We start from the raw sequence: 20264 nt of genomic DNA on the forward strand, positions 1-20264 counted from the left end.
GACTCCTGCTATTTCTCTTCCGCTAATTTTCCGAGAAAAACAATAGGTCATAAGATAACCATAATTTAATTCTAATTCACGGAACCAAATGAAAGGAGCTGTAAGGCGAGGGAGGTTGAGCCACGTGCAGTTGCCCAACAAATTGCTTTGAAAATGGCAAATAGATCCGCGGAGAACACTTCTCAGGGGTACGTACTCTGTTGTGGATGTCGATATTTCCATGAATGAATGCGCCCCAGATTCGCGCACGCTCCTTCAGTGATTTGGTTGTTTCGTTTAGCTATCGTCTCCTCGAGGTATATTGTTTATTTAACCGAAAATACTCAAAATTCGCAGAAACTTGCAAAAGGTTATTTGAAGTTTTATACGCTGTCATTCAAAAACAATTTCATTTAATATAAAATGACTCTATAGAAAAAAAAAAAAAAAAAAAAAAACTACTCATAAAAGTTTTACCGATTGGACTTGAATGGAACAAACGTGGTCGTGTTACGATTGGTGCGTATTTTCCCAAAGTTGAAATTACACTCGTTTCTAAATTGTATCTGCTTGAGTGGTAGCAGATGATGGAGTTTATGCGCAGAATTGGATACAACTGAGTCAAAGAATTAACGTTTGTAACACTGTTCTTTGCGCCTGTTTTTCAAAGATCTGATGCCATGCAATGCATTTAGTCTCTATTGTAAAACTAGAATCGACCTCACCATATTTCCGGAATTTTTTAGGGCTTACTGTAAACTGCCAAACGAAACGAAACGAATTGAAAATATGAAAATCTCCGTGGTGTTCTTTGCTGAATCTTCACTACGTTCGCGAAGAGATCAATCTTCTACTGTATTTATAGGAAGGACTGCGCAATTTGGCCATAAAATGCAAATCTATAATTCACATTAAAATTCCGTGAGGCTCGAGCTGTGCAATTTACAAGTTGTCCAGTATCGATGTTCGTAGTCGATAAATAATTCGATTGCGTGACATGACACCTTCCCTGAATAACATCGCGTGACTAAAGTTGGTTTGCAGCATGTTTCTGATTGAAAAATTAAAAAAACAAAGTTTTCGTTGAGGTTTCAGTAATAGTAACGTTTGTTCTGTTATCATTTGTATGATTTGTGGACTGAACTGACCGATTCATCCTTAAGGGGGGCATTGGGATGTGCTAAAGAATTTCGGATTGGGTGTTCACTGCGTTTTGCAAATTTTCCGGTTTTCGTCAAAAATACCTGTCTAATGGGCTACGGATTTAGTTTCCGATGAAGTTTTCGGATTGTCCCATTTGGATTCCGTTTTCTCTCCGATCCAAGCGGTCATTATGCGCCCCCACTGATCTCGAATAGCCGCGAAACCTCTGTATGCTCCACATGTCAACACCGTATCGGATCGATTAGGGTTTTGCGATCTGGGATGTGAACGTTTATCGGTTTTGACTGTTTAGCATGCAGTTTTCAGTTCTGGTCGAATTTTTTTTGCGGTTTTGCGGTTGTGGATGATTTTTTTCGAAGGCTTTGAGTTTTCTAATAGACCCTCTCATACTTCCATACAGTGGAGTTGCACACGGATTCTTGCTTTGCAAATTGAAAATCTCTCTTTCTAAAAGTACGGATCTTCCCTTTTGTGCTGCTCCGTGTCTTAAATTACAGTAGGCCTTGTTTAGTTATTTCCTCTGAAATGGTATGAGGAATTCTTTTAATTTTTTCTTTTTAATTTTTCTGGAAATTAAGTGCTGTTGTCTTTCTCATTTCACACTTGAGTTTGGGACTGAAAATGAGGGGAATGCAGGCTGAAAGCTGGGGTGTCTGTGCCAGACAGCTTGATCCTGCCTTTGTCTGCATTATCATGTATTACCTTTTTAATTTTCCATTCCAGCATGAATTTTTAATGTTCTGTAACACCTTTTTTTCTTCTTGAATACTAATAATATAACACATTTATTTTAATCCAAAGATGTCTTTGTAATTCTGTTTTTTGAGACATGTTGATGGATTTTCAATCTCAAAAATTATCAATTTAGGTGCCCCATAGTTATCAAGGAGAGTCTGTTTGATCTTGGCTGTCTTCCTCCAGCTGTAAGTGAAATACTGAAGTAACTTTCATGAAATAGTGATGACAAAATTGTTTACATGTTGCAATGATTTGATTTCATGTCCTCCTTCCAATCAGCACCCCCTCTGTAATAGGGGCCCATCTCTCCCCTGTTTTAAGTAAGAAAGGTTGAAAAGTGATACTGTTTTGCTAACACTTCACCTGTAATTTCATGCTTGCATGATTGATAATAATTATTACATGTAATATTATTATTTTTAAGCTTGTCATTATTTTTATACTGGCCTTTGTCAAGCAAAGGGTCAAATGTGGACTTCAAAACTGCAATGGTTATCCTGGTTTGCTGATGTGAGTACAGAATTGATTAATAGAGCAAAAAGTTCAAGGCTTATACTGAAGGTCAGCAACATATAGTCTGATCATTGTGTATTTTTAAGTAGTTGTACCCAAGTCTAAGTGACACCCAGCTACATGTACTTTTTTTCAAAAAAGTTGCCACTTGTAATACAAGGCACGGGGATGTGCTGCTGCTTTGGGTGGCATTTTCATGACTCTCTTAGCTATAATGGAGTTACATTTTCAGTAGAGTTACAAGAGTGGGGACTAACACATTTTCATGATTCAGAAAATTATCATACATCAAAGTAAGGATTTACAAACAGGAAGGTTCAAATTACATTGAAATGTACCAGAATGTTAATGCACTGAAGATGAGAAGTAAAGTGTTCTAAATTCACGTAGACAAATGTGTTGTTTCATTTTAGGATCATGACCTACTTAAAAGACGATAGTAGCTAGATAGATGCATCTATAAACAGAAATTGACTAAATTGACCACAAAAGTTACATCTCTGGTAAAGTGACTCACTTAGCAGATGGGGTGTATAATTGGCCACAGGGTAGACTATAATGGGGCAGGTTTTCTGAGAGGCCGCAGCAGTACATACACAGCAAAAATTGACCCAAAAACTCCCCCACCCCTGGTTTATCAGAAAATTGTGCCATTTGAGTCAGAATATAAACACAGTGCAATAATATGAGGCATTCTATTATTGAATGGGTTTAATAGGAGTGTACTTTTAAGTGAGCTATTAATTGGTGCCACTGTTTAACTAATGTTCATGTGGTTTCCTTTCAGACCATTTGATTTTTTAAGTGGTTTTGGCAACAGATTCACCATTGCTGTTATGTTTGGAGCCACTTCCAGCACATGCCTGAATATGTTTTTACAACCAAGAAATGGAATTTTTCAGATGCCTGACCCAGCTGGATGGGTGCAGGGTGAGTGGTCATATCATAGTAACCTGTTTTTGAATAAATTGAGTGTTTGTTTGTTTTGTTTTGCTTTTTTTCTCTCACTGTTAAAATCATTTTAAAGACTATAGTAAGTATAGGTTAATGCAGTTGCCATGGGCCAGTATTAGTTTATGAACAAATTTTAATAATTAAGCTTACAGAACGTAGCCTCATAACTATACAAAATAGTAGTAGTGACCCATCAAGCCAAAAAAATTTGGATGTACAACCATATGACCATACAAGGTGCTAATTTTAACATGCGTGGTCAACTGTACTGCAGTCATGCCAATGCCACAGCTTTGTTCAGTAGTCCAGTGGTCAGAGCACTGGGCTCCAAGTCAGACAACCCAGGTTCTAGTCCTGGCCGGGGCAAGGCGTTGTGCCCTTGAGACATGCAGGAAAAAAAAAATGTGAGCTCTGCTTTTAGGCTTGGCTAAATCTATATATTATGGTTATATGGAATTCAACATACAGTTTAAACGACTAGGAGCAAATACATGTATGGTCAGTAGCATTTTGAGGCATTTGGTTTGTGTCTCAGCCAGTATTTGTTGTGTTCCGCAGAGTTTGCAACAGTACTGCTGTGGATGTTAGGACCTTGGGGCCATCCTCATCCAGCAGTATACCTTATCAGTGCATGCATTGTTCCACCATGTGCCCGTGTTGTGTTTGCTGTTCTATAGCATGGGATTCTTGTCCTTGAGGATGGTGTTTCTTGGTGTTTCCTCCCCTCAAACCTAACTGCTGGGTTTCTTTTGGCACTTTTGGCACCCAGCAGTTGGGTGTTGTAGCTCCTTGGAGTGTGACTGTAGTTGCACCTCCTGGGCCTCCAGTAGCCTCCTTTTGTGATTTTGTGTGAACTTGATATTAAGTTATTTATTTGGAATATTTAGACAGGCTGGCTCAGTTTGGCTTTTAAAAGCAGGTTTAAAAGTGGGCTTCTATAAATGATAACAATGACCACACTGGGAGCCACATTCGTTACTCTTTGTTGAAGTCTGTGAGTTGTTTTTCTAATTAACTCTCAAGATCTGATTATTAATTAATTCTCCCACTAGCTGCCATACATTTGCATATTCATCAGTTATGAGAACTTTTTTATTAGATCAAGAAAACATTTTCTACCTGATTAGTTTGAGTATTCTCATTGCCTGTTTGCTGGATAATCTAAGGGTATTATAGGGAGAAGTTACCTTCTAATCATTTCTGGGAGTTAAAGGGTTAATGTTCCCTGCTTAAAACCAGCACAGAGAAGATGAAGGAGAGTATGGGGCCTATGGTTTATCATCCTTAACCAAGAAGACTTATAGAACATCTAACCATTTGCAGATGTTGTATCAAAGGCAGCACATCCTCCTCAGTTATTTTAAGACCCTGAGTGTTGTTGTGGTCTGGGACTTGAACCCTCAACTACCAACACAGTCATAACACCTTCATGATGTAAAAAGAAATGACAAGGATGCATCCAAACCACTTGCTAGATACTTTAATCCCTCTAATCATTCTGAGCAGCATATGGCACTTTGCAGCCTTTCCCTACATCTAGGCAGTTCGGAGGGCTGCAAAACTCCAGAACAAAAATTATCTTTCAAATAGGCACTCTAAAGCCCCACAGTATCAACAAATGCTTTTCATTTAACTAATTTATTCTTGTTTTCTTGTCACCATATTCCCACCAATAGCATAGCTCCTTTTTCTGCATATAAATACACACACAACTCACAATTCCTCCAATTGCTCTGATGAAAGGCTATTGCACTTGAAATGTCAGCTTTTAAACCCTATACAGTGGCCAATTTACATTATTAACTCAGCCAATAATACTAAATTACCCTGTTATACTCTCCCACTTATGCAGCACCACAGTTTCTTTATAAATTTACCCCTTTACCTGAACAGCAGTCCAGCACTCAACATGAGCAAGCAGAAAAAAATTTCCTTTGTTTTAATTAGTTTTTCAGAATATTGTCACTGTTCTTGTGTATGGGATCCTGTTCTACCCATTTTTTGCCTGTCTGACAACTGACAACAGACTGGTTGGGTCCTTGCTGGGTTTTCTTTATGTTACAATCAGGTGAGCTAGCTTAATCACTTTGTTTATGAATACCAATTTAATCAGACTGTGAGTTTGATTTTTAATAAGCAAATACAGTTCTCAGAACTCTACAGTTGCCAATACTTAATTCAAATATCACTCTAATGTGGAATATTACTCTTGTCTTTTAAATAAGTGATGTTTGAGTTAATTTTGGAGCATGTTTTGTACACATGTACTGGTAAATAGGTAACACAGTACAGCATGGCTTACAAGTGAAACAATAGACTAATTTGGTTCTCTCTGCTTAATTAACCCTATCAGCCCAAAGGGTAGTCAGCATGTAAGTTCTCCTTCCAGTAATATTGCTGACTCGTTCATTAAGAACATGAGAATAAAAAAAAGATTCCCAACTCAAGATGCTCTGATTACAACATGAGTTCTTCTTATCAGTACCAAAGGAAATTTATAGTGAAGAGTCTAGAGAATATGGATATTGAAGTTAACCCTTTAACTCCCGTGAGTGACCAAGACAGAATTTCTCCTCACAATATCAGTACAATATCAAGCAGACAAGTGATGAGCATAACTGCACTTATGCGGAATCTGTAACATGAATTAACAACTCCACGCCTTTACAAACATGATCTTTAATACGACTGACGTTGGTTGAAACTAAAGAAAATAACAAACTAATTGACAAGGAAAGCAAACCAGCGTATTCTAATTAATTTCTTAGATTCTTCTTCAAACTGGGAATAGAGTTTCAGTGTATGAAGTACTTGAAGGTAAGGATATGAAGGAATCAAGTGAAATCGTATGTTTTTAATATTTTCGGCTTTTTTGTTTTTGTTTTGATATTTCTCAAAGTGATATTTAACAAACCAAACACAATTCTCCTTGGTCTGCAGCCTTATTGGTCATAGAAATGATGCCAACATATTCAAAACTAAAGTGAATCCACAAGGGGTGCTCAAGTGGTTTCACCACAAGTAGTATTTCTTCAAGAGTATAAAGGGGGTGGAGGGGGAGTTTGCATAGAGTATAAACAAGGGACTGTAGAAAATTGACTGCCAATAGCAGCCAATGAGTGTGTATGTGTGTGTGTATATGGGGGGAGGGGGTGTGTGGTCAATTTAGTCAATATATCATATTAAAGAACCAAAATCCTCTTACCCCTCCCCCCACCCCCCTCCAGGTGATGAATAATGACCAGCCCCCATTTAGCTATTTATTCATATATATTTTTTATTCTTTTATTCTATTTATTTATTTATTCATTTTTAATTACTTTTTTTTCACTAAGGGAGAGTACCAGAAGGAATTGTTTTACCTGACATATCTGGGGTCAGTTCCAATAAACCTTTGCCTTGCATTCATTTGGATGAGGTTCGGTATCCTGCTGTATCGTGAAGTGAGAAAGAAGTGGTTCCCATCTGAGAGAAGGGTAAGTCACTTGTGAGGAACACGGCACACAGCAGTTTAACATCGGGCATGCGCGAGGTGATCAATTCTGGCTGGCCGTGCGCCAATTTCCGCCTTAAAGGATAACATAAGAAACAAACGCTCTTTCGCAAAATAGGCGAAATAAAATTGCAACGCTCCTAGATGTCTGCAAAAGGAAGCAAGGTACCTAACGATAATGTAAATCGCTGAGTTGGAACGATATATCGCCCGAGGCAAAACTTTTTTGAATGGTTCAATACTATTTCGCAATTGTCTTAACAACAGCTTCTACCTCTCAGAGCCATATAACAAGTCCAAGTAAAAAACAACCAAACTTCCTGAAACGCGGGAAAACGCGGGTGACAAAGTCCTGATTGGTTTTCAGCTTTGAATCTGATTGGTTGAGAGAGGGGTGCGAGTTTTTCTGGACCAATCACAGAGCGAAGTAAAGCATAAACGAAGCGATAATTGTTACTTTCGACATTTAAAAAACAAGCGTTTGTATGGCACGATATTTCGTCGATGAGTCGCGATTTTCGCGGTAATCGTCTCACAGTTTTGTACGCTGGCTATAAAAGCTGTCCAAGGATGGAGACTGGGGAGGAGTTACCGCTTGCTCCCTCTCTGTACTTCATAAATTTTCTGGAACCATCCCCAGATAGGGGTAACTGTTGTTAGTGTTTGTTTGGAAGCTTTTACTGCTGACAAAATAACATTAACTTTTCTTCTTTTCTTTTCCAGGGTGGCGAGGAAATCTGCGATACACGTTTGGCCAGAGAAACGGAGATCGCTCACATGAGGGAACTCCTGTTTCCAGGATCAATTTCGTAAGCAGTTAAAATTGGTAATCTAGCAGGGTTGAATACCAAACTCTGACAATATCCTACATATGAATTTTTTTCAGATAAATTGTTGTAAAATGGGTTTGTCCCACAGTAAGATTATTCGCATGAGATCTCTATCGCCTGACAGCTTATGAGGGAAAAGCCTTAATCGAAATTCAAGGAAAGACTTATCAGGAAAATAACAGTATTCTCTCAGCAGAAATCAGCCGGAGATTAAAAACTTAACCGCAAGACATGTCCCTTTATTCTATAATCTGTACATAGGCTATTCACGTCACGCACTTTATATCACTAATTAGTATTGAATATCAGTCTCGGATTGAGCTTTTTAAAATTGAAACTATGAAATGAGAGTTGATCAAATATGTCGCTGTTGACGAGTTGACCAATAGTGTTGGCGAGCTGACATGTTGGAGAAGTGACCGGGTACAGAATGCATCTATCAGCGTTGTGATAGAGGGGTAGTTTTTTTTAAGGGATTAACCTGACACTATACGGTTGTAAACAAAGAGGACAAAAACACCAGCCTGTCTTGTTGCTAAGTTTTCAACTAGTTGTTGGTTTATTCTAAACCAATAAGATTTGTCGCTTGTGATTTTCTCTGCGTTGATTGATTCAGACATCGCACTCATAACTGCTACGCGTTGTGTAATAACTTAGATGGTAACCGGTCAAGTCGCCCAAAAGTCATCTCGCATAGAGTCATGTCGCCCGGAACCAGAGTCATGTTGCCCGAAATCCTGAGTCATGTCGCCCGAAATTTTATCGAGTGTTCAATCTTGAAGAAAAGTAACAATGGCAAGGAATAAACTCGTAAAATGCTGACTCGTAAAATGTTTTCATCCGCTAACCTATGCAAATATGAAGTTAAATAAAGGCTCAAATATCGCTGTTCATTTTAGCGTTAATCGTTGATATGAACTAAACTGCTCATTCAACAGTGCAGATTGAAGAAAAGTAGCAATCGCCCGAAGTGATGTTGCCCGGAACCAGAGTCATGTTGCCTGAAATTCATAATTATGTCGCCCGAAATCCTGAGTCATGTCGCCCAAAATTTTATCGAGTGTTTAATCTTGAAGAAAATTAACAATGGCAAGGAATAAACTCGTAAAATGCTGACTCGTAAAATGTTTTCGTCCGCTAAGCTATGGGAATATGAAGTAAAACAAAGACTCAAATATCGCTGTTCATTTTAGCGTTGTTCGTTGCTACGAACTAAACTGCTCATTCTACGGTACAAATTCTAATAATTATAAGCGGAACTTTCAGTTATAAGAATTTTTCAGACATATCAGAAAAATATATCAAGTTCTCTTAGTTTTATTTATCGTATAAAAAAACAACACGAAACTTTTACAGCGGTTTTTCTGGTGATTGCTAAGCACGCGAACAAAGCGTGTTAGCATCATTTCCCTTAGGATCAGACGCGGCATAAATTATCGCGACTTGTTCAGTTGTTGCTTGTTTCCTCGGCCGGTCGCATGTAAATTTTGTTCCGGCTAACTATACATAAAGAGGTTAAATTAATAACAGCCACCATATTCCTATAAAGGAAAGCTGAAACACGAGATCGTTACCCGTACGCAAAAAAATTATATAGTGAGCCTTCATCCTTGTATCGAGTGCGGAAATGAAGTTCGACCACGCCAGCAAGCCCTTCAGTGCGACATTGCGGCTTTTGGCAGCATCGTATCTGCGGGACTGGTATCGACCAAGCCACCTACCGTTTGGCAACAATCAGAGGAAGAATAGATTGGTTGTGCGTTGCATGTTCTCTTGCGGCATCGAACCCAAGTGATCAGGTCCCCGCTGCTGAGAGCACAAGAACCGACTTCGCCCAAGGTACGGAAATTTTAAGACCACTGTTTGTCCATGAAATAATTTTATTCTTAACCAAGAACTTAACCTTTCTAGCCCAAGTTTTATCTTGAACGTTTTTTTCCTTAGATGTGTTTGCGATAAAAATGCGGTTTTATTTTTGTTTTGCAGATCTTTCTCCGGAGTATCCGCCTTTCTACCTACTGATTCAGCTGCTCCACCGAGAGTCCTCTGCGTGCACCGTCCAAGTTCGACTCGTCATCGCCAGAAAACTTTTGCTCGCGTTTAGGAAAATAATGATATAATTATTAATATTATTACTATTATTATTATAGTTTAAAAGGAATAGTTTATTTTATCACGATAAAAAAAAATCAGATATGTAATAAGTTTTTTTTTTTTTTTTTTTTTTTTTTTTTTTTTATGACGAACTTACTTTAAGTTGACATTTGAATTTGTTTTCAAGGGGTGGGTGTCACTTGGTCAACCCACACGTCCTCGCGTGTAATTAGGTTTAAATGCAAGCAATAAATATGTTTGTATTAATGCGTGTCTGAATTTACCGCAACATCACAATCTTGCTTGGTAACCAGGTGATGATTCTTGAGCACGTGCTGTATTCAAGACGGTGGCGTTTTCCAATGTTCCAATCATGATGATGTGAACCTTCGTTCGAAACAGAATGCTTCCACAGACAAAACAACAACAGTTAGAACCATACTGTAGCTGGTATTACTATTTTTTTTATTTTCGTATTCTGTTTTAGGATTACTATCTCCGTGATATCAAACAACAGCGAAATAAACAACCTGAGTTTCACGAGTCTGCATTCTACGAGTTTCTTCCTCGTGATTTACCTAAAATGTTACTTTTCTTCAAGTTTAAACACTCGATAAAATTTCGGGTGACATGACTATGAATGTCGGGCAACCTGACTCTGGTTTCAGGCGACATGACATCGGGCGTGATGACTTTCGGGCGACTTGACCTTAAACCACCTAGATACTACACCCTGCGTGGTTAAAACCCTACCGTTTATTGTGCTGGTTAAGCCATCTGCTTTGTTCTAAGTTATACTACCAATAGACCCCAAATTTTATTGATTTACCAGCGTGAAAACCCACTTGGGATGTTAAAAGAACTAGGGAAAAATTTGTTAATAAAGAGCCTGGGGCGAGTGATTTACAAACTTTTGTCGTGTTCTCCCGACAACTCAAGTAGGTTACTATGCCGGTACACCGATAGAAAGTTCGGTCTGTTGCTCAAATAGAAATCTTGCACTCTTATTGTTAATTAGTGAAGGATTAGCAAAGCCAATCAGACTGCAGAACTTTTGACTAAACGCTTTTAGATTTATACTGGAATCTTTCAATTCACTCATTACTCTTTGTGATTGGTCTGGAAAGCGTTCCAATCAGTCTTGATTCCTTTGGCCTACGTGTAAGGCTGTCATGTTCGGTTGAAAAGAACGTGTACGTAAAGAAAAGAGCTGCCATTGATCATCAACGATAACATAAACGTGGGATTGATGCGTACATGAGTTATGAATAAATAAAGTGACACATTTCTTTCGTTTTTGCAGAAGCTTATTCAGATGATAATGATTTTCTAATTACTCGGGATCGGTGGTATAATTTCTTTTTGTGTTGCTTCAAACAGGGGGAATATGGTTGGATTAAACTGGTTTTCAACGCTGTTTCATTGTTTCTACAAACCAAGGAAAGGTAAAGATGTTTTGTTCGCGCCATGTCTGAGCCACGAACAGGAACCATTTGAATAAGGAGATGATTTAAATGACACCCAGTCGTTTGTTGTTAAAATTTGTTTTTTAACTTCATCTGAATTTCATTGTTAGATTTCAAATTTTCGACGCAATTCATTTCAACAACTTTGGTTAGCGCTTTAATGATCCTTCAGGTGAGTTGGATAATTTGTATCGATTTAACTATTGTATATTTGCTTTCGCTTTTGGTAATACTGTGATGGCAGAATGATTGATTGACTGACTGACTGTGCGACTTGCTTAGGGAGTGAATTACACTATCTTCATGGTCATCGTCACCGTGGTCATAGTTTACCACGCTCATTACTGTTTTTGTGTTGGATTTCTTTTCTCATACATATCTACATACATAAATGTGTTTTATTTCTTACGGTCGAGACAGATTAAAAGGTTCCAGCCCACAGGTAGCTCGAGTGCCATTCCCTCCAATTCTGGGAAACGAGTGCCAGCGGTCGAGTTGACAATCAAGAGCTTTATTTATAAAATTTCTTAGAGGCAGAATATCGGGTGTGATAAGCACGGATCTCATAAATATCGTGGAAGAGTTTTTGAATGCTACAAAGTGCAAATCTATGTCTGAAGTCAAACATCAAACTAGCTGTAGGTTCATAGTAGGAGAATTTTAATGGTAAACAGCAGCATTAATACATAAAGGAAGTACATGCCGGTACTCTCTTCTAAAGTGTTACGTTCTACTCAGGTTTTCATGGCAGTTCTTTCCCCAGTGGACGTGATTAGAAGGGTTTATGTTGAAAAATACAAAACTCATGGGGACACCAGCTCGGCTAATTTTGTAGTCGTCCTCTTTGGTAAGTTTTTGTGTCTGTAAACAAGAAAATAGCTTGTTCCAGGTGTTCAGTTAGAAAACCATGCGTGGAAGTAAAATTCCAAGCACGATGCTATCGACGGAGCGAAGGACAGAACGTTTGGGTCGAGTCGAAAATAACTGAACAAGGGATTGGTCGTAGGGAACACGACTGGCTAAAACCTCCCGGCTGATTGCCACTCGACCCAAATCTCCCTCGAGTTTTCTACCCAAACCTCCTGTGGCGTTGCAGTTGTGCCTTCCGTTGTAGCTATGTCCTCACACCTAATAACCAACAGAGCATGGTTTTATTTTTTCCAATCAAAGTGCGTTGTGATCTTGTTTTCTGCGAGTCACTTCCCAACTAGGGGAGAGAAGCGATGCAAAAGTGTGACAAGATCGTAAAGATTTCCTCGCTCGAAGTTTGACAATTTCAAAAGGTGTAAATTCTTTAAAATTGATCCTTAAAGTGGAATAAATCCTATGGACTTACCGTAGCCATCTTTACACCGATTTTCCATTTGATCAGTGGATTCTAGGAAAACGGGGTAAATTCTGTGAAATTCATCCTTTAAGTGGACTACATCCTACTGACTTGCCGACATCACGATCTTTACCCCGATTTTCGATTTGATCCTTGTGTGAATTTGTCATAAACGGGGTAAATTATGACAAATCCACCCACAAGTGCAATACACCCTTCAATGATTTAGAAACTGTACTTAAAAAAAGATGTGTTTAGGTGATGGGATCGGGAAAACGAGCATGGCTCAGGGGATAGTGTATATTCGTGAATGGCTACCGTCCTGAAAAATGATCTGGTTCGCAATGACCATGCGGATGACAAGTTTTCCTGAAATCAGTAGGAGGTTGTTCATCCGTTGTTGCTGGAAAACACTGGTCAAATTTTCCGCTTATCCCGACCCATCCCGACCCCCTTGAATGTGTACTTTTGCTTAAAGATAAAACTACAACGGAGTCTCTTAACCAGTCCCAAGCTGCGTGTTGCTCGATAGATCACAAAATATGACTGGCCACTGTATCACATTACGTCCGAGGACATATCTACAATAAGGGGGCATAACTATTACGAACGACAGATGGGTAAATAGACTTGGTTGGATGGTAAATTTTTATGGTGATTTTTTTTCTTTTTTTTCAATTTTCTTTGCAGGCGGGATAGAAGTAGGACTTGTCTTGTCTGCGGTCATTTCTCTTTTGATGTTGCTTCACTTCATGAAATGCCATCGGTGAGTTTTCACCTTAATTTGGAAACGCTAAAGCTTTTCCTGAGTCAGTCATCGTGTTCTCAATTTTTTATTGAGGAAGACTTTTCGCTTTTACGGCTTCCTCCACATGTAGGTCGTTACAAATTAAATGTCAGGGGAAAGGTGATGAAATTATATATATATATATATATTTTTTTTTTTTTTCAATTTAATATCCTTACACGCATTTCTGCTTGATAGTCCTTTTCGTTTTTTCTTCGTTATTGTTTTTTATTATTTTTTTACTCTTTTTTATACTGTTTAAAAAATAAAGTATTCCGTGGCAATTATGCTCCCTTGCAAAATAGAGTTGTTGTTGTAAACGATTTCGAATCCAAGGCGCTCACGTCCAACGTTTAAATTTTTTTTTTCAGAGAACACGTGCTTCAGTTGTATCAAGGGCAAGCAATATATTCAAAGGACCTGCTCTTGACACCTGCAGCTTCAGTGGTACGTACTGTGGTTAAGTGACGGATAATAGGAAGTTTAAGAAACGACGACAGCGGTTGGTTAAAAAATGAACTTATATTTGACCTACGAATCTCGCGATACTCTAAAGTCATGTACTTTCTTCCTTGCTTTCAAAATATCTCGAAACTGAATATGGAACACAACGTTAAATTAGAAATGGAAGTTTTAAAAGAAATAGCCGTCGCCGTTCACGCTCAACAGACAACGCAAAGTTGGGTCATTTCACGTTGTTGTTTTGCAGATTTACACAAAGAAATTTACAAAGATTTTTTTTACCCTCGTGCACAGCCGTTGTTCTGCTTATCTAACATTTTGTTTCGTTTCGTTCCCGTTCCCGCTTTGATTTTCTTAAACTGCTTGGCTAGTCGTTGTAGTCAGGATGAATCCTGGAACAACAAATCCATTTTCTAGTCTTCTTGATGCTTTTCAAATAAACATCAAACCCTGTTCCTTACATTTTGCTGTTTCTCGAAGAAAAAAAAAGAAAAAAGAAGAAAATGAGCCATGTCCCTAACAAGCGCCCTGTTTCGATTAAGCACCCTTCCTTGAAGTATCAAACGTAGGTGAGCGCCCGGGCGCTAAATCGAATCATTGCTGTATGACAATAATGATGATAATAGCACTAATATTTAAGATACTACTACTAATAATAATGACAATGATAATAATGATGATGATGATGGTGATGACGACAATAGCTGTGTTGGGGAAAATGATAACCATAAAGATGATAAGGATAACACAAGAAAATGACAGAAATATAATGATGATGATGATAGGGAACGGAAGATTTTCAAGAACTCTAGACCCGGAAATATGTGACTCCTTGGTTGGACCTTAAGACTTCTGTTATAAAATTTGAGAGTGAAGATTTTGTTGTTGCCTTTTTTTTTCTTTTTATCCCTGCTAGGGAAAGAGTCTCCGATATTCTGGATATCAGATAGCGTACACATTGCTTGGTATAAGAAAATGAATTTGATGTCACACAGTATCTTAAATGCTAATCTTCTGTTTGTCCCTTTCTTGGTTTGAATGATCGACATCAGTATCTGAGCAATTACCACCTACCCCTCTCCTAAGCCAACAACAGTCAACTGATAATAAGTTTGGGTTAATGTTGGGTTAGTGGAGGGGTAGGAGCGCAATTTCTTAGATACTGACACTGACCTTGTTTGAACATGATACAAATGTACTAAAGAAATACGCAATAATAGGGATTTGAAATTCTGAGGATAAAGTTTGCGTTGTCCTTTAAGCGGGCTATTTAACGTTTTTTTTCCTCGGTGACTTTCATTCTCTTGCAGAGTTGTCGCGTTTGAATGAATGTTTACCGTTGATTCATGAAACGACACCTTTATGTTGCCGCCAAAACTTAAATTTGAAGAGATTCAGATTGTTTATGATTTAACCATAGTTGAGAAGCAACGCGGTCTTTAAAGGGAAGTAATAGAATTTCATGAACCTGCAAATTTTAATTCATTGTTTATACTAGCAGGTGGGCTCGTAATTTCGCAATGTTCTTGGCACAAATGTGATCTCACCATGAAGCTCTTTGATGTTTTATCTTTGTTTCTTTTGCAGGTTTTGGCACTCTGACAATTTTTCTGTCAACTGTGGCTGCTGCTCTGGCAATCGTTTTCAAATCGAAAGAACTGCTCGCCCCAGAATTATGGAAACATTTGAAAGAAACTGGAATTGCTATTTTGTAAGTTTTACCGATGTATATGTTGTATCGATTTGAATCTTAAGAATGAGAGTTATATGATTGTATCACATTGTTGTCTTCTGGTTATTGTGATCGTTGTGGGCGTACTGGGTAAAAGGCGGGAAAATACGAATGATCAAATCACGATTTGTTCAAGTTTTGAATCTGATTGGTTGACAAGGTGGCGCGAGCTTTCTGGACCAATCACACGGGGAAGTTAAACAAAATCACAGCAATCCTCGATTACCTTCGACACTCAATTGAAAAATACTCTACTACATGAAGAATGCAACTCTAAAGATTGTTTAAGCATCAAAACAAGATACAGTAACATATTTGCAGGATCAGGATTTCGTGGCTAAGCTGGTTTTATAATTATAATCATAATTTCATAATTATAGTGAGACTTGAAGACTTTTCGAAAGACGCAATCTAGTACTCATGGGATGTTGTTTTTACAGACCCACTTTGGCCTTGGCTATTTTTCTGATGTTGTTCCAGTTGTTTCTGACACATTTCGTCTTCCGGTACTCGAATTATCCAAACATCACTGTCACAATTGATAATAGGTATTGTTGTATATCATTCTGAGCTGAATCTCTTGTTGTGTGATACGCACGCCCTGAACAACTGATCTACTCATTACAAACAAGTGCAGGCATCTATGACTAGTACTAGGCCTGACAGAGTGCAGTCCGATTCGGTCCGTAATTTATCAAGTGATTGACAAAATTATAACAGTACGCATATAACGCGTATAGTCACATAGGCATGCTACGTTAAATGGCCAGTTACAAGCATAACGTGAACTGTACACTGTCCCTTTAGTGCACTAATCAAAACTATAGCAAAATTCGCGAACGTGATTAATTATCACCAGCCCGATTTGAGAACTAATAGGACGGTGTACGCGTCATGTGTGTAATTGGACAGTGTAAGAGGATAGTTAAAGAGACAGTTAACACGTCATGCCAGGGTAAGTGGACAGAACGCGTCGTGTGCTGTTGTCTCGAATTTTGCCTAGTTAACGGTTGCTTTTTTTTCTTTTTCTCTTTTTAATGAAAACGTACAACCACAACCGATCTCTAGTTTCTTTCTCAAATTTTGTTACGACTACTGACCGAATTGGACTCCCCTCGGTCCTATTTGGCTGCTGATGACCGATGGCGTAGCAAATTTTATCATTGTGTTGATAGGATATGTCATATGCTACTGTATGTTTAGTGGTCAACTCACGCCTTGCCGAGAGAACGTTCAATACAAAGCTGCGGTAGATTAATTGAACGTCGACACAACAACTCATAGACAGAAACGTCTCTGATGAGAAGATTTTTGCCATACATCTTTGTTATCATTGTATGTGTGTTTATTGTTGTTGTTGATGTTGTTGTAGTGGTAGTGGGTGTTGTTGTTTCGTTGCTGTGATGGTTGTTGTTGTTGCTGTAGTTGTAGTCGTTGTTTTGTTGTGCGTTGCATCCAGGTTAATTAGTAATTCTCCTAGATTCACATCTTGCTTATGGGTCAAGAAGCTTAAAATACTCAGCCCGTATCGTGTACACTTTATTTTTGGTCTCTTTCTCTCTCTCTTTCAGGCGGCTATTCTCCATCATGTCATACTTTTTCTTCTTCTACAACATAATTCTTGGACTTTTCTCTGGTTTTATGCGAATTCTAAAGGGCATGCTTTTAGGAGTGATTTTCATCTCTCGCATCGATCGTACATCACTGATGCAGGGTTTCCAGGCTTGGGACAAAGGTAAGGAGCACGCACCCAGTACAAGCAATTTATAAGTGGCAGAGGCTATGTGAAGGGAGATATACAACATACAGACCTATAATGCTGCCATGTTGTCACTATTTCCTAAAACAACTTTTAACCAATGAATTAATGTTTGTAAGACTTCTGGGACGAAAGAAAGGTCGAACAGAAATTCCTCAGTGATAAGATCCAAGAAATTGCCCAGAACGCAGCAAACGGTAGTGGTTTAGTAGCGATTGGTAATAGCTTTACGTCTGATTGTTCGAGAGAGTTGCACGAGATTTATAGAGTTGTCATTGTGCTAACGAAAGCATAACCTATGGGATCCTGGACAACCTCTGACTCTCACTTCAAATTTTCTTCATTTTCTTTTCAGCTTTTGTCGCATACCTTGGTTTTGTGACTGTGCTGGTTGCCCACAGCCATCCCGTGATGCTGGTGTTCTGTCAGTTGCTTATTGACAGAAAAAAAGATCACCAGCCCCCGCAAGACCGTAAGTAAATGGTCTCTAGAATCATGACTCGGCTGGGATGATTCTGATTGGCTCGATTGATAAACGGACAGATGAGTGTGCACACAAATGGGCGGACAAACGAATGGGCAACTGTGGCTTAGAGACAATTGGCACGTTTGTTTCCTTTATAAGATCAAAACACAGCGCTGTTTATGCACTGGCAACTGACACTAGCAACCAATCAGAACATTAGAAATGATCTTTTCCCAGAGGGCAAGAAACACATAATATTCTTTTGTTAAGCGTCGTTATTAATGTGAAATCGTGGAAAATTTGGCAGAAAATGTACCCCATTCCCCGAGTCAGATAAGAAGATAAGATAATTTGATAAGAAATGGGTAATATTGAGAAGAAACTTACGATGCGAGCTATGTTCGGTTGGTTACTATTCATTTGATATCCATTCTGTGGTCACGCGGGAATATTGAAAGTTAGCCTTTCTTCTTTGCCACTTTGCACAGTTTTTTGAGGAACTAAAACGTATCTTGCTGACTGTTACTTTTCAAACCGACCTTTAAAAAAACGATTGTATTCTGGGTGATATAGAACAGTTTTAAGGCTTTTCATGAGGGGAAAAAGAAACATCCCTAAGTGTGTAATCTTTTTTTCAACTTGAGTCTGAAGTGCTTAAGTACTCCGTTCTTAACGTTAAAATAAGTTTTCAAGTACCGTGTTTTAAGGCATCTATTTTGTCGCAGGATCTCCGACAAAGCCTGTATATTGTAGGTTTGGCATTGAGGCAGAACGCTCTGAAACTTTGTAATATTTGTTTTAAATGACATTTCGTTGCCATTCCAAAACAATAGTAAAGGAAGTAAAGACATTTTGTCTCCTTTCTTACTCAAAGTACGAAAGAAATTTCTCTCTTTTGGCCTATTGTCTCTATTGCTATGATTCCTTTGTTGTCATGAACTAATTTCTTGAAGGGTAATTAATTTGAAATACTCGACGAAGTCCCTCCAGATCTGGTCCAAACCTCTCAAACGCAGCTTATATTGCCATTCCTCTCTCTTTGTCTTTCAGGCTTTATGCGGGAGCCCCGTCGGCCGCGCATGTCTCAAAAGGCTGTCAACCGCTGGTTCCTGGCCGTGACTCTCCTACGCAATCCATCTTTTATCAAGTACCGCCGCCAAGGCCGCCATTTCACGGCATCTGTTGTGACTCTTGGAAGCGTCAACTTTGACGTTCCAGTGTAAAACTTTGAGACAAACTCAGAAGGAAGACCACCGTTCTTTCTTTATGGTTCACTTTTCCGGAGATCTGCTGTAGCTTGGGGTTAAAAGTTTCCCTCGTTTTTTACCACAGTATAATACAGTCTGTATCTTGGCGTTGTTGTTAATGTTGTTGTAGTTGTTTTTTTTTTTTTGTATTTTAAATTTTTTGAGTCAACATGTTACTCCTCTAATGAAAGCTACTCTAAATTCTGGGCTAAACTTTATTAAACACGTAGATTGTGGTAGAGAAGTGAGTAAAGAAGCACACTAAGTACTTATTGAAAAACAATTTAAAATTGTGGATTTTCACTGCTGGCTTCGGAAATGGGAATTACATTATCTGGCAAACATGGAGAGGCAGATGGTAACATTTGCAATTTAAGATGAAGTTTTGGGAAATCTACTTCTCTTTAAACGATAATGGATTCTAAATATTGATTAATTTTCTTTGGTACATTTGAATTTGATGAGTTTTTTTTAAAGATAATATATCGAGTATTGAAAAGTAATATATACAAAAAGAGCAAGCAGTTTACGTTAGGCTAAAAGCCAAGTATTTAGGAAGGAAAAAAAGAGAAAAATAATAAATAAATATTACAGTTTGCTTAGGCGTTTTAAGCAGAAGTTTTTTTTTTTTATTTTTTTTGTTTGTTTGGTTTTTTTTGTTTGTTTTGTCGTTGTTGTTGTTTTAGTTGTTTTCCTTTAATTATTATGAAAGTAAGAAAAGTAAAAATTGGCGCACGATACCAAATAATGTTGTGAATTTATGAGGTCCGTGATTGGGGGAAAGACTTGGGAAGGAAGGTGTGGGTTTGGAACTGGGGAGCAAAGAACCAGTGGCAATAAAAAATACGTAATTGACAGGCAGCTGTGAGCATTAGCCACACGAGTGCTTTAGCGAAGGCCGATTTCTTTCACACGTGCGAATATATTCATATACGACTAGCGAACTCCAACATCGTGAGGACCTCTGATCTTTCTCCGAAAAAAATTAGCGGAAGTGGAAAGTGAGGTGGGAGTGAAATATTGGATTGGTGGGACTACCGGCGAAACCGGATCTCATTCAATTTTGTTTGCTCGTTTTTATCCGCGCGGGGATCCCGGTCGAATTCCCACTGGCTCCCGGGTACAAATCTCCTCACCGGCATCCCGAGAGATACTGACAGGTGTCCCGTGGGAATCTGGACGGAAACTTGCAAAAATAGCGACGTACACTTCAGAGGGTAATGACATCAAGGAACTCGCCTTTTTAACTCGTG

General features: G+C 38.5%; 1 protein-coding gene and 1 long non-coding RNA gene across 10 annotated transcripts; both read left to right on the forward strand.

Annotated features, from left to right (window-relative positions):
• The first annotated feature begins 20 nt into the window (after nt 1–20).
• Nucleotides 21–19756, forward strand: LOC149052215 (stimulated by retinoic acid gene 6 protein-like). 9 transcript variants are annotated; one of them, XR_016188631.1, is made up of 19 exons: nt 21–188; nt 2012–2066; nt 2306–2391; nt 3182–3324; nt 5296–5416; nt 6117–6165; nt 6684–6824; nt 7565–7650; nt 11146–11210; nt 11342–11403; nt 11970–12078; nt 13249–13324; nt 13717–13792; nt 14724–14772; nt 15395–15518; nt 15980–16087; nt 17111–17274; nt 17654–17901; nt 18815–18953. XR_016188631.1 is itself a non-coding variant. In XM_089212936.1 (19 exons), exons 1-19 carry the CDS (start codon nt 154–156, stop codon nt 18985–18987), a joined length of 1839 nt encoding a protein of 612 aa, XP_089069062.1. In that variant the 5' UTR covers nt 21–153; the 3' UTR covers nt 18988–19756. The 9 variants fall into 9 exon arrangements, 8 of the variants coding, with proteins under 8 accessions (XP_089069062.1, XP_089069120.1, XP_089069289.1 ...); XM_089212936.1 differs by having other exon boundaries at nt 17654–17770; nt 18815–19756; XM_089213163.1 differs by having other exon boundaries at nt 41–188; nt 5304–5416; nt 17654–17770; nt 18815–19756.
• LOC149052216 (uncharacterized) lies at nt 8659–11070 on the forward strand. Its single transcript, XR_016181721.1, has 2 exons — nt 8659–9510; nt 9658–11070. It is a non-coding gene; the product is annotated as an uncharacterized LOC149052216 (long non-coding RNA).
• Nucleotides 19757–20264: the final 508 nt, after the last annotated feature.

This window comes from Pocillopora damicornis, chromosome 1, assembly GCF_964200805.1.
Source record: "Pocillopora damicornis chromosome 1, jaPocDami1.2, whole genome shotgun sequence".
Lineage (NCBI taxonomy): Eukaryota > Metazoa > Cnidaria > Anthozoa > Scleractinia > Pocilloporidae > Pocillopora > Pocillopora damicornis.

Coding starts and splice junctions, on each gene's coding strand:
- LOC149052215 (XM_089212936.1), top strand. CDS start 154: ATGGCAAATAGATCCGCGGAGAACACTTCTCAGGG. Junction 2,067..2,305: donor TTGGCTGTCTTCCTCCAGCT/GTAAGTGAAATA, acceptor ATTATTTTTAAG/CTTGTCATTATTTTTATACT. Junction 3,325..5,295: donor CCCAGCTGGATGGGTGCAGG/GTGAGTGGTCAT, acceptor TGTTTTAATTAG/TTTTTCAGAATATTGTCACT.